The 13,775-nt window shown below is 37.5% G+C and overlaps 1 protein-coding gene across 3 annotated transcripts in view; it reads left to right on the top strand.

The window, feature by feature from the left end:
* STK3 (serine/threonine kinase 3) overlaps positions 1-13,775 on the top strand; it is a 301,708-nt gene that overhangs the window by 214,855 nt on the left and 73,078 nt on the right. For all 3 annotated transcript variants that reach the window (XM_057532260.1, XM_057532261.1, XM_057532262.1), the window contains one exon: positions 12,091-12,266. In XM_057532260.1, the coding sequence (XP_057388243.1) occupies positions 12,091-12,266 (176 nt within the window). The remainder of the gene's footprint in view (positions 1-12,090; positions 12,267-13,775) is intronic.

The following is a 13,775-nucleotide window of genomic DNA, read 5'->3' on the forward strand; positions in this document are numbered from 1 at the left end:
GTGGGGGAAAGCTTCGGAGCCACGGAGGAGAGCGCAGCAACGGGTGCAGAGGGCAAAGCGGAGAGATTCCCGCACAGAGGATCGGTGCTGACCTGCACTCACCATCCTGAGAGGCTTGTCTGCTCACCCGCTGGGGCGGGCAGGGGCTGGGAGCTGAGGCTCGGGCTTTGGAGGTCAGATCCCAGGGAGAGGACTGGGGTTGGCTGCGTGAACAGAGCCTGAAGGGGGCTAGCGCACCACAGCTAGCCGGGAGGGAGTCCGGGAAAAGCTCTGGACCTGCCTAAGAGGCAAGAGACCATTGTTTCAGGGTGCATGAGGAGAGGGGATTCCTTCCCTGTCTGCCCACAGAAGGCAGAGTGCCTCCTAAACGAGCTCCAGAGATGGGCGTGAGCCATGGCTATCAGCTCGGACAACAGAGAGCGCATGAAACGCTAACACTGCTGCTGCAGCCACCAAGAATCCTGTGTAAAAGCACAGGTCACTATCCACACGCCCCCGCCCCCGGGAGCCTGTGCAGCCCACCACTGCCAGGGTCCCATGATCCAGGGACAACTTCCCCGGGAGAACACATAGCGCACCTCAGGCTGTTGCAATGTCATGCTGGCCTCTGCCGCGGCAGGCTCGCCCTGCATTCCAATTATAACTACCGTACCCCTCCCTCCCCACAGCCTAAGTGAGCCAGAGCCCCCTAATCAGCCGCTGCTTTAACCCCGGCCTGTCTGGGTGGGAACAGAAGCCTGAGGGCAACTTACACGCAGAGGCAGGGCCAAAACCAAAGCTGAACCCCAGGAGCTGTGTGAACAAAGAAGAGAAGGGGAAATCTCTCCATGCAGCTTCAGGAGCAGCGGATTAAATTCCCAGTCAGGTACCCTGCATCTGTGGAATACCTGAATAGACAACGAATCAACCCAGAATTGAGGTGGTGGACTTTGGGAGCAACTGTAGACTTGGGATTTGCTGTCTGTGACTGACTGGTTTCTGATTTTTATGTTTATCTTAGTATAGTTTTTAGCGCTTGTTATCATTGGTTGATTTGTTTATTGGTTTGGTTGCTCTCTTCTTTTTTTTTTTTTGGTAACTTTTTAATTTTTTTTATTTTAATATTTTTTTATTTTAATTATTCTATTTTATTTAATTTTTTATTTAATTTTTTTTCTTTCTTTTTTTCTCTCTTCTCTTCTGAGCTGTGTGGCTGACAGGGTCTTGGTACTCCAGCTGGGTGTCAAGCCTGAGCCTCTGAGGTGTGAGAGCTGAGTTCAGGACATTGGACCACCAGAGACCTCCCGGCTCCACGTAATATCATTCGGCATGAGCTCTCCCAGATATCCGTCTCAACGCTAAGACCCAGCTCCACCCAATGGCCAGCAAGCTCCAGTGCTGGACACCCCATGCCAAACAGCTTGTAAGACCAGAACACAACCCCACCCATTAGCAGAGAGGCTGCCTAAAATCTTACTAAGTTCACAGACACCCCAAAACACACCACCAGATGCAGCCCTGCCCACCAGAAAGAGGATCCAGCCCCACCCACCAGAACACAGGAACCAGTCCCCTCCACCAGGAAGCCTACACAACCCACTGAACCAACCTTACCCACTGGGGGCAGACACCAAAAACAACGGGAACTACGAACCTGTAACCTGCGAAACAGAGACCCCAAACACAGTAAGTAAGCAAAATGGGAAGACAGAGAAATACGCAGCAGATGAAGGAGCAAGGTAAAAACCTACCAGACCAAACAAATGAAGAGGAAATACACAGTCTACCTGAAAAAAAATTCAGAGTAATGATAGTACAGATGATCCAAAATCTTGGAAATAGAAGGTAGAAAATACAGGACACATTTAACAAGGACCTAGAAGACCCAAAGAGCAAACAAACAATGATGAACAACACAATAAATGAAATTAAAAATTCTCTAGAAGGAATCAATAGCAGATTCACTGAGGCAGAAGAACGGATACGTGACCTGAAAGATAAAATAGTGGAAATAACTACCACACAGCAGAATAAAGAAAAGAGAATGAAAAGAATTGAGGACAGTCTCAGAGACCTCTGGGACAACATGAAATGCACCAGCATTCGAATTATAGGGGTCCCAGAAGAAGAAGAGAAAAAGAAAGGATCTGAGAAAATATTTGAAGAGATTACAGTTGAAAACTTCCCTAACATGGGAAAGGAAATATTCAATCAAGTCCAGGAAGCTCAGAGAGTCCCATACAGGATAAATCCAAGGAGAAACGCCAAGGCACATACTAATCAAAGTATAAAAAATTAAATACAAAGAAAAAATATTAAAAGCAGCACAGGAAAAGCAACAAATAACATACAAGGGAATCCGCATAAGGTTAACAGCTGATCTTTCAGCAGAAACTCTGCAAGCCAGAAGGGAGTGGCAGGACATATTTAAAGTGATGAAAGGGAAAAACCTACAACCAAGATTACCCAGCAAGGGTCTCATTCAGACTCGATGGAGAAATTAAAACCTTTACAGACAAGCAAAAGCTAAGAGAATTCAGCACCACCAAACCAGCATTACAACAAGTGCTAAAGGAACTTCTCTAGGCAGGAAACACAGGAGAAGGAAAAGACCTACAATAACAAACCCAAAACAATTAAGAAAACGGCAATAGGAACATACATATCGATAACTACCTTAAATGTAAATGGTTTAAATGCTCCAACTAAAAGACATGGACTGGATGAATGGATACAAAAACAAGACCCATGTATATGCTGTCTACAAGAGACCTACTTCAGACCTAGGGACACATACAGACTGAAAGTGAGGGGACAGAAAAAGATATTCCATGGAAATCAAAAGAAAGCTGGAGTAGCAATTCTCATATCAGACAAAATCAACTTTAAAATAAAGGCTATTACAAGAGACAAAGAAGGACACTACATAATCATCAAGGGATCAATCCAAGAAGAAGATATAACAGTTGTAAATATTTATGCACCCAACATAGGAGCACCTCAATACATAAGGCAAATGCTAACAGCTATAAAGGGGAAATCGACAGTAACACAATTATAGTAGGGGACTTTAACACCCCATTTTCACCAATGGATAGATCATGCAAAATGAAAATAAATAAGGAAGCGCAAGCTTTAAATGACACATTAAACAAGATGGACTTAATTGATATTTATGGGACGTTCCATCCAAAAACAACAGAATACACTTTCTTCTCAAGTGCTCATGGAACATCCCCAGGATAGATCATATCTTAGGTCACAAATCAAGCCTTGGTAAATTTAAGAAAATTGAAATCGTATGAAGTATCTTTTCCGACCACAATGCTATGAGACTAGATATCAGTTACAGGAAAAAATCTGTAAAAAATACAAACACATGGAGGCTAAACAATACACTACTAAATAACCAAGAGATCACTAAAGAAATTAAAGAGGAAATCCAAAAATACCTAGAAACAAATGACAATGAAAACACAACGACCCAAAACCTATGGGATGCAGCAAAAGCAGTTCTAAGAGGGAAGTTTATGGCAATACAGTTCTACCTCAAGAAACAAGAAACATCTCAAATAAACAACCTAACCTTACACCTAAAGCAATTAGAGAAAGAAGAACAATAAAACCCCCAAAGTTAGCAGAAGGAAAGAAATCATAAAGATCCGAGCAGAAATAAATGAAACAGAAACAAAGGAAACAGTAGCAACGATCAATAAAACTAAAAGCTGGTTCTTTGAGAAGATAAACAAAATTGATAAACCATTAGCCACACTCATAAAGAAAAAAAGGGAGAAGACTCAAAACAACAGAATTAGAAATGAAAAAGGAGAAGTAACAACTGACACTGCAGAAATATAAAGGATCATGAGATATTACTGCATGCAAACTATATGCCAATAAATGGACAACCTGAAAGAAGTGGACAAATTCTTAGAAAAGCACAACCTTCTGAGACTGAACCAGGAAGAAATAGAAAATATGAACAGACCAATCAGAAAAAAAATAGTGAAATTGAAACTGTGATTAAAAATCTTCCAACAAATAAAAGCCCAGGACCAGATGGCTTCACAGGCGAATTCTAGCAAACATTTAGAGAAGAGCTAACACCTATCCTTCTCAAACTCTTCCAAAATATAGCAGAAGGAGGAACACTCCCAAACTCATTCTACGAGGCCACCAACACCCTGATACCAAAATCAGGCAAAGATGTCACAGAAAAAACTACAGGCCAATATCACTGATGAACATAGATGCAAAAATCCTCAACAAAGTACTAGCAAACAGAATCCAACAGCACATTAAAAGGATCATACACCATGATCAAGTGGGGTTTATCCCAGTAATGCAAGGATTCTTCAATATATGCAAATCAACCAATGTGATACACCATATTAACAAATTGAAAGAGAAAAACCATATGATCATCTCAATAGATGCAGAAAAAGCTTTTGACAAAATTCAACACCCATTTATGATAAAACCCTCCAGAAAGTAGGCATAGAGGGAACCTACCTCAACATAATAAAGGCCATATATGACAAAGCCACAGCCAACATCGTCCTCAACAGTGAAAAACTGAAACCATTTCCACTAAGATCAGGAGCGAGACAAGGTTGCCCACTCTCACCACTATTATTCAACATAGTTTGGGAAGTTTTATCCACAACAATCAGAGAAGAAAAAGAAATAAAAGGAATCCAAATTGAAAAAGAAGAAGTAAAGCTGTCACTGTTTGCAGATGACATGATACTATACATAGAGAATCCTGAAGATGCTACCAGAAAACTACTAGAGCTAGTCAATGAATTTGGTAAAGTAGCAGGATACAAAATTAATGCACAGAAATCTCTTGCATTCCTATACACTAAGGAAAAATCTGAAAGAGAAATTAAGGAAACACTCCCATTCACCGTTGCAACAAAAAGAATAAAATACCTAGGAATAAACCTACCTAAGGAGACAAAAGACCTGTATGCAGAAACCATAAGACACTGATGAAAGAAATTAAAGATGATACAAACCGATGAAGAGATATACCGTGTTCTTGGATTGGAAGAATCAACATTGTGAAAATGACTATACTACCCAAAGCAATCTACAGATTCAATGCAATCCCTATCAAACTACCAATGGCATTTTTCACAGAACTAGAACAAAAAAATTCACAATTTGTATGGAAACACAAAAGACCCCGAATAGCCAAAGCAATCTTGAGAAGGAAAAACGCAGCTGGAGGAACCAGGCTCCCTGACTTCAGACTATACTACAAAGCTACAGTTATCAAGACAGTATGGTACTGGCACAAAAAGAGAAATATAGATCAATGGAACAGGATAGAAAGCCCAGAGATAAACCCACACACATATGGTCACCTTGTCTTTGATAAACGAGGCAAGAATATACAATGGAGAAAAGACAGCCTCTTCAATAAGTGGTGCTGAGAAACTGGACAGCTACATGTAAAATGATGAAATTAGAACACTTCCTAACACCATACACAAAAATAAACTCAAAATGGATTAAAGACCTAAATGTAAGACCAGACACTATAAAACTCTTAGAGGAAAACATAGGCAGAACACTCTATGGCATAAATCACAGCAAGATCCTTTTTGACCCACCTCCTAGAGAAATGGAAATAAAAATAAACAAACGTGACCTAATGAAACTTAAAAGCTTTTGCACAGCAAAGGAAACCATAAACAAAAACAAAAGACACCCCTCAGAATGGGAGAAAGTATTTGCAAACAAAGCAACTGACAAAGGATTAATCTCTGAAATATACAAGCAGCTCATGCAGCTCAATATCAAAAAAGCAAACAACCCAATCCAAAAATGGGCAGAAGATCTAAATAGACATTTTTCCAAAGAAGTTATACAGATTGCCAACAAACACATGAAAGGATGCTCAACATCACTAATCATTAGAGAAATGCAAATCAAAACTACGATGAGGTATCACCGCACACCAGTCAGAATGGCCATCATCAAAAAATCTACAAACAATAAATGCTGGAGAGGATGTGGAGAAAAGGGAACCTTCTTGCACTGTTGGTGGGAATGTAAATTGGTACAGCCACTATGGAGAACAGTATGGAGCTTCCTTCAAAAACTAAAAATAGAACTACCATAAGACCCAGCCATACCACTACTGGGCATATACCCTGCGAAAACCATAATTCAAAAAGAGTCATGTACCACAGTGTTCACTGCATCACTATTTACAATAGCCAGGACATGGAAGCAACCTAGGTGTCCATCGAGAGATGAATGGATAAAGAAGATGTGGCACATATATACAATGGAATATTACTTAGCCATAAAAAGAAACGAAATTGAATTATTTGTAGTGAGGTGGATGGACCTAGAAACTGTCATACAGAGTGAAGTAAGTCAGAAAGAGAACAAGAAATACTGTATGCTAACACATATATATATGTTATCTAAAAAAAGAAAAGAAAAAATGGTTCTTATGAACCTAGGAGCAGGGCAGGAATAAAAATGCAGACGTAAAGAATGGACTTCAGGACAAGTGGACGGGGAAGGGTAAGCTGGGACGAAGTGAGAGATAGCGTTGACATATATACACTACCAAATGTAAAATAGCTAGCTAGTGCGAAGTAGCTACGTAGCACAGGGAGGTCAACTCGGTGCTTTGTGACCACCTAGAGGGGTGGGATAGGGAGGGTGGGAGGGAGGGGTTATGGGGATATATGTATACATATAGCTGATTCACTTTGTGATACAGCAGCAACTAACACAACATTGTAAAGCAATTATACTCCAATAAAGATGTTAAAAAATAAATGAATGAGTAGAGGAATGACCCATATCTAAATATTTTGATTTTATTTTGTTTATTTACATTAACTTATAACTATTCATCAATTATCAAATATTAGATAAAGTAATTTTAATTGAATATGTATTTTTTAGATTTTTCTTTGTATATGCCTATAATACATGGTGATTTTTAAAATATATCACACTTTATTGTTTTATTTTGGACAGCACATGTATGTAGGTTCACTTAATTAGTAAGTAAATTAGTAAATTAGGTTCTGCTTTAGGTTTTTAGGATTTATCCTAGAAATAGATATTAGATTGAGTTAGGAAGTGTTCAGGAGAAATATCAAGAAAGGAAGGCTGACCATCAGGTATTCCTACTCTCCAGTTCATCTCATGCCTCTGGACACAACTCAAAGTATGACACCATTTGCTCCGAGCAACAGCTTCCACGTCCTGTTCGTTGCTTCGTAACATCTTCTCTTCCAGCTCTGGTTCAGATCTTTTCCTTCCTTCTTCCTCCCAAAACCTGTTTCAGCAAAGTATCAAATATGCAGGTGTGAAAATGCTTAATGATGTTTTATCTTCTTGAAATATTTACATTTTTTCCCCAAAACTACAAAGCTTTGAGCCAAAGGAGTAAGTAACTAAGGATGGAATTTCAGGTGCCAAGAAGCAATTAGCCAGGTTAGGGGAGTGTGTACGTAGATCACTTTCCTACTTCTCCAGAGGTCTTACTCTTCTTTCATGAAAAATTGTTATATGCCTCTTTAAGATTAATTTTGCCAGTGACATGGCAATCAAAGTGACAATAGTAAACTACAGGTCCCACTTGCAGCTGGGTGCAAATGCCCAGCATATTACTGGGCAATTAGAAACTCTTCATTTTCCTCTGCAGAGTACTAGGTGTCCAGCTAAGGTGTGGCTACAATGGTTTGGAGTTACCTGTGGGTATTGAATATGGTCTGTTCTTCTGTGTGCTTTTGCTCTGTGGAATGTTCAGTGATATGTGACCCAGCTCGAGCCAATTAGTGTAGGTATTTTGGTCGTAGGATACCTCTTTTACCAGCACAGAGCACGGACAAGCATGTAAAGGTTAGTCTTGTACAAATGGAAATCAGTCTTTCTTATAAAGGCCTCTGGAGAAAGGGCTTCCATAGACACCCAGTGGCTGTTGCAGTGCTCATGACTCACACAGGAAATCATTCCTTCTATTTAACTAAAATCCTTGGGCTTCAATTGGTCTGTTTCCTTTTATTTTGCCCTCAGTGGAGATGGAAAACAGCTGGTCACTATTTTCTGTGCAAGACCCCTTCATATATACTTGGATACTTATTAAATTGTATCCTCAGACTTTTCCTGGCTGAACAATTTCATTCCCTTTAACCTTTGTGCAGGTATTACTTTCTAAGCTTTTAATCTTTTTTTATGAATAGCCTCTGGATCTTCTCCATGTTGTCTGTATCCTCCTTTGTTTCAAAGTACAGTCTGATGAAGTTAAGAAAAAGCTGATGTCAGTAGCTTCTGTATTAACATCCTGGTTTTTATATGTACTCATTATACTCTTGGCAACAAATTAAAGGACAGATTTCCAAGATCATTAATCAGGTGGAACACCCACATCTTAAATTGTTTTAGAAGAACAAATTAGGTAATATTCATAAATCCTTTGATGTTGAAATATATTATACTAAAGTTATGATTAATTATTTCATTTTTGCATTTGGCTGTCTTTGTTACAATCATGCTAAGAAATTAAAAATTAAATTATATTTTGTTAAAGTATTATAAAAATTCCTTTATGTATTTAAATTTTCATGACAACTTTTCACCTGTTTAGCAGACATGTGTAAGTTAGAAAAGTTAGTGAATAATTGTGAGTAGACTGGCATATTTTGTAAAAGGTATTAAATACTGTACAATTCAGTTTTCTTGTATATGTTTTAGGGAATGTTTGAAGGAGAGGAAAGAATTTTTTTCTTTAAGATTTCACATGCACAAAAGGATTTTAAATGGCGGTTATTTTATTCTTTATTGCTAATGGGTTTTTAGTTCCACAGCCAGTAGTTGAAGGAATTAGGACCAAAAGTGAGGGACAAAGTAATTTTGAACATCAAATTTATTATTAAAATTAAAAATATTTTTATAAGCTAGGGTCAGAATTCAACTACAACTGGAGAAATTGATGTCAGTTTTATGTGATTATTTTCTGTGTATTTAAAAAAAAGTATTCGCCATAGCAACCACAATCACATATGACAGTGGTTACTACCTTGAGATTTCCTGCTCTCCTGTCGAAGGGCCTACTATTTCTTTTTTTAAAAACAAATTGTAAGTCAGAAGCATCATCGTCTTTGTCCCTTCTGTGAACATGCATCTCCCTGGAGACTCAGCTGCACACGGTGGACATGTGTTTCATATCGTGTGGTTAAATATGACTGGCCAATTACAGCTGCTCCCTCCCATTAACTTTTAAAACATACCTAACCTATTTTCCTCCTTAGAAGTTTTTTAAAATTGTTTTTAAAATTTTCTTTGTATATAAAAAAGATATACTCAAAATATTGATAGTAAGTTTTAAACTAAACAATGGAAAATATTTAGAAGTATAAGCACATACATTTGAATAAAAAATTGTGTATAAGCATATCTTGGTTAATAATATCCTGTTACAAAGTCATCCAAACAGAAAAATCTAATGGAACAGACTACCTTCTTTTATTTCAGTTGATTTTTAGACTTTTGTTAACTCTCTGTGAGAATGTTTATTTCTAGATATAGGAATGGGTTATTTTCCAAAATTTTGAGTGTGGAATCCAACAGGCATTTCACCATAGGTGAGATCAGCCTGTAAAAGACCCTTAAAACTAATATATCTGAAATGTACTGATAATTAAACCACTATGTAGTAGTGGATTTCAAGTTTCAAATTGGGCTGTTCTGTAGTAAAATTGAAGGTTGCTGCTCCTATATCTTTTTACGTCCTCCACTTGGGAATAGAAACGTAATAGTTAGGGACTGAATTTGGATATAGGTACCAGAAAAACCAGATAACGATTGTTTAAATAGAATAGGATTAATGTCTTTTCTCATTTAACAAGAAATCCAGAAGCAGAGTGTGCTGCATTGGTAGAGTGATTTCATTATGTCATTAGAGATTCTTTCTGTGACACCATCTTTAGGGTAGTACTCTCATCCTCCTGTTTGCAGAATAACTGTCAGATCTTCTGCCATTAAGTCTGCATTCCAGGCAGGAGAAAGGAGCAGGCAGAAACACAGAGGTGATGCCTGTATCAAGAAAACAGAGCTTTCCTAGGAACCTTCTTCTTAATGTATCATCGGTCAAAATTGTGTTATATGGCCACTCCTCCCCACAAGAGAGACCCCTTGTCGTCTTCAGGAAGGGAGAGCTTCTAGAAATTAGGTTACAACTTTTTCACCTTGAGCCACTAGGGCATTAGTGGTGGCTCCTATAACTTGGGATAGAAGCTTCTGATTAGGATAGGGTTAGAAGTAGGCACAGGACTATTGCAAATGGAAGAGGAGATTCCTGGAATGAAATTTCCCAGTGGTTTTCTTGAGTCAGCCCCAAGTATTGGTCTTCCTCTTTCCTTTTTATTGCCGCTACTCATTTCTGATTGGACTTCTACTTCTCCAACTGCAGGAATTTTTACAAAATTACCTTATAGCTCATCCCGAGCCAATAATGTTACCTAGTTTTCATAATACTTACTGTAGTTTAAAGCTGCATTAGTACTATTACAAATACATTCTAAATTGGCCAGATTACTATTAGCAATGTTATGTCTGATTTTAGAGGATCATGTAGAGACTGGAATGTCTCCACAGGCAAGTGAACTAGATGATGATGAGTCTCAAAAACATGTCATATGAAAGGAACTGGGTGGGGATGTTTCACCTTAAAACGATAACCAAGACAGGAGTCATTATCTGTCTTCAGATATTTGAGGGACTGGTATATGGAAGAGAAATTTATTTGGAACATGAGTGTAAATTACAGAAAGACATATTTCAAGTTCACATTAAAAAAAAAACACTTTTTGTAACTTAGAGCTGCCCAGCATGCTTCCTTGTGGGGAAGTGTACGTCCTATCACAGGAAATTTTTAAGAAGGTAGGTAACTTACTGTCTGGAGAACTGTATAGGGAAGTGTCTTTGTGGTGGTCACTTAGGATCTTTTTTTGGAACTCTAGGACTTAAGGAATCCAGTTTGAAAATCACTGGGAAAATCTAGTTGTTCTAAATGTTTGTTTTCTACTTTAATCATTCAGTGTAGAAAATGAGGAGCCATTGAAAGATTCTAAACAGAAGAAAGACATGGTTTGATTTGCATTTAGAAGGTCACTACGTTGTCAGTGTGAGTAAAATCAAAACTGAGATGAGGGAAGGAGACCAGTTTGGAGGGTGTTACAATGGCCTAGGTAGGAAAAGATTAGAAGCTAAACTAAGACAGTAACAGTGGTGGATAGAGCAGTAGCATTAAAAAAGACCTAATGATCAGTTTGGTTTGATGAGAAACGAGTCTGGGTTAATTCTCAACTTGATCACTTTGGGGATTAAGTAAAGAATGTTGACTTTAGCAGACAAGGAGCATGTGGAGAAGCAGCAGGTTTTAAGGGAAAGATCTTGAATTTAGCTTTAGAACTGGTAAATTTGAGGTAACTCTAATTCACCTCAGGTTCAATAGTTAGCAATGGGAAAGTCAGATATAGAACCTAGGGGCAAGGTCTGGGCTGGAGAAATAGAATTAGGGATCACAGATAAAAACATGACAGGGTGAAGTCATGGGAGTCCAGGAGGAGGTAGAATGAGCTAGAAAGACTATGAGGAAGTAGTCAAAGAGACACAGGAGAAAACTGGTTAAGTTCTTATAACTTCTTACAGCTGATAGTGGTGCACAATGACAATAACAGTGTAGGCTTAAATGTTAAAATAAAAAACCAAAACGCCGAGGTTTAAAATGTTTACTTTTAACATGTGACAAATTTCAAATATATTTGAAATGATTTTTAATAAAATTATGATTAAGAGTCTGCCAAAATTCTGAAATGTTTCTACAGTCTAAGAATATTATATATCTCTGCCTAATCATTAGGTGAATTTTTATTTGACCGGGATATTTTTGTTTTTTCATTGTTATTTTATTTTACTTTGTTCTTCATTAAATTGACTATGTTAGTCTTGAATCTGACCAGTGAAAACTTATTATATTGATTAATAAAAAAATCATACTTCAGTAAAAATCATAGTTCTTTAAGTAAATGTAAAAACTTACACCCTCCTTATGTTCTTTGTTTACCTAAGGAAATGCAACTTCACCACAAGTACAAAGACCATCTTTCATGGATTACTTTGATAAACAGGACTTCAAGAATAAGAGTCATGAAAACTGTAATCAGAATATGCATGAACCCTTCCCGATGTCCAAAAATGTTTTTCCTGATAACTGGAAAGTTCCTCAAGATGGAGACTTTGACTTTGTAAGTACATTTTAATTCTTCCATATATGTTTTTTCCTACTCTATTTTGTCATCACATTGAGAAACATAGGCTGTGTGTGTGTGTGTGTGTGTGTGTGTGTGTGTGTGTATGATTAAAATTATAGACTGTATATTAATATTCAATATATTGCTATATATGGGTAGGGGAATGGTGAAATTGTAGTTTGCTTGTAGAAATGTAGTTGCAGAGAAATGTAAATAATTGCTTATGGTTAAATAAATTATAGCCCAAATTTAGAGAAATATTTAGGACTCTTTAAAACGACAACTGTGTTAAAAGATGTTTTTAATAATGCAAATATGAGATATTTCTGACAGTAAATTCAGTTTCCTAAACAAATGATGCAAAGGTATTTATGACATCGACTTTGAGAAATTTGCCTCAACTATGAAAGTTAAGTCAAATAGTGTTAACTCCACTTGGTTTGTCAGAAATAATAGTCCTATGTCTAGTTAGGCATATAAACTTCAGTATAAAACTGTGCCTTTTTTTTTTAATCAACTTTTTTGTTTTTAATTTAATTTTATTATTTGGCTGCATTGGGTCTTAGTTGTGGCATGCAGGGTCTTTCGTTGTGGCACGCAGGCTCTTTGTTGTGGCGTGCGGGCTTCTCTCTAGTTGTGGCACGTGGACTCCAGAGCTCACGGGCTCAGTAGTTGAAGCATGTGGTCTCTCTAGTTGTGGTACATGGGCTCCAGAGCACGTGGGCTCAGTAGTTGCTGTGCGCGGGCTTAGTTGCGCGGTGGCGTGTGGGATCTTAGTTCCCTGACCAGGGATTGAACCCTCGCCCCCTGCGTTGGAAGGCGGATTCTTAACCACTGGACCATCAGAGAAGTCCCTAAAACTGTGCCTTCTCACCTCTTATTACATTTTCTCCATATTTCTTCTGTCCTGCTCCTTTCCACAACTTGAGAGAGTAAATTTTTAAAATGAGTTCTTTAATCTAGAAATTTTTGAGGTAAATTTTTGCTTTAGCATGTATTATAAATAGCATTTACTTTTGCATATTGTTCTGTAAGATTTTCATGTAAAATAACTACAGCTGTATTTGTTAATAAGTATATTTATGTTATAAGTAAATAAAATTTTAGATATATCTATATCTTCAAAAATTTTAAGTACTATCAAGCAGTTTTGCCTATTCACCATGCCTCTAAATGCTTTGGGATTATAAATATTTCTAATGTTAAATACTTTTCTCCTAAATATTGTGATTATTTAAGTTTTTTAATAATCAGATAATAAAGTTTCAAAATCTGTCCTCAATAAATTTAGTACTAAGTGCTAGCAAATATTAGCAGTGACACAGGTTAGTCTGAAAACATTAATCGTAATATCTCCTTACTGTTTTTTCAGTTTTGAGGTTATAAATTAGAAAAATAAAATCTGTATTTCTATAGTTCTAGTAAGATTTCATTTTATGCTACCTCCTTTTAAAAAATATGTAAATTATTTAGAATGCTGACTTTAAGCTTAAAATCATTCAT

The sequence above is a fragment of the Balaenoptera acutorostrata genome, chromosome 17 (genome assembly GCF_949987535.1).
Source record: "Balaenoptera acutorostrata chromosome 17, mBalAcu1.1, whole genome shotgun sequence".
NCBI classification, from domain to species: Eukaryota; Metazoa; Chordata; class Mammalia; order Artiodactyla; family Balaenopteridae; genus Balaenoptera; species Balaenoptera acutorostrata.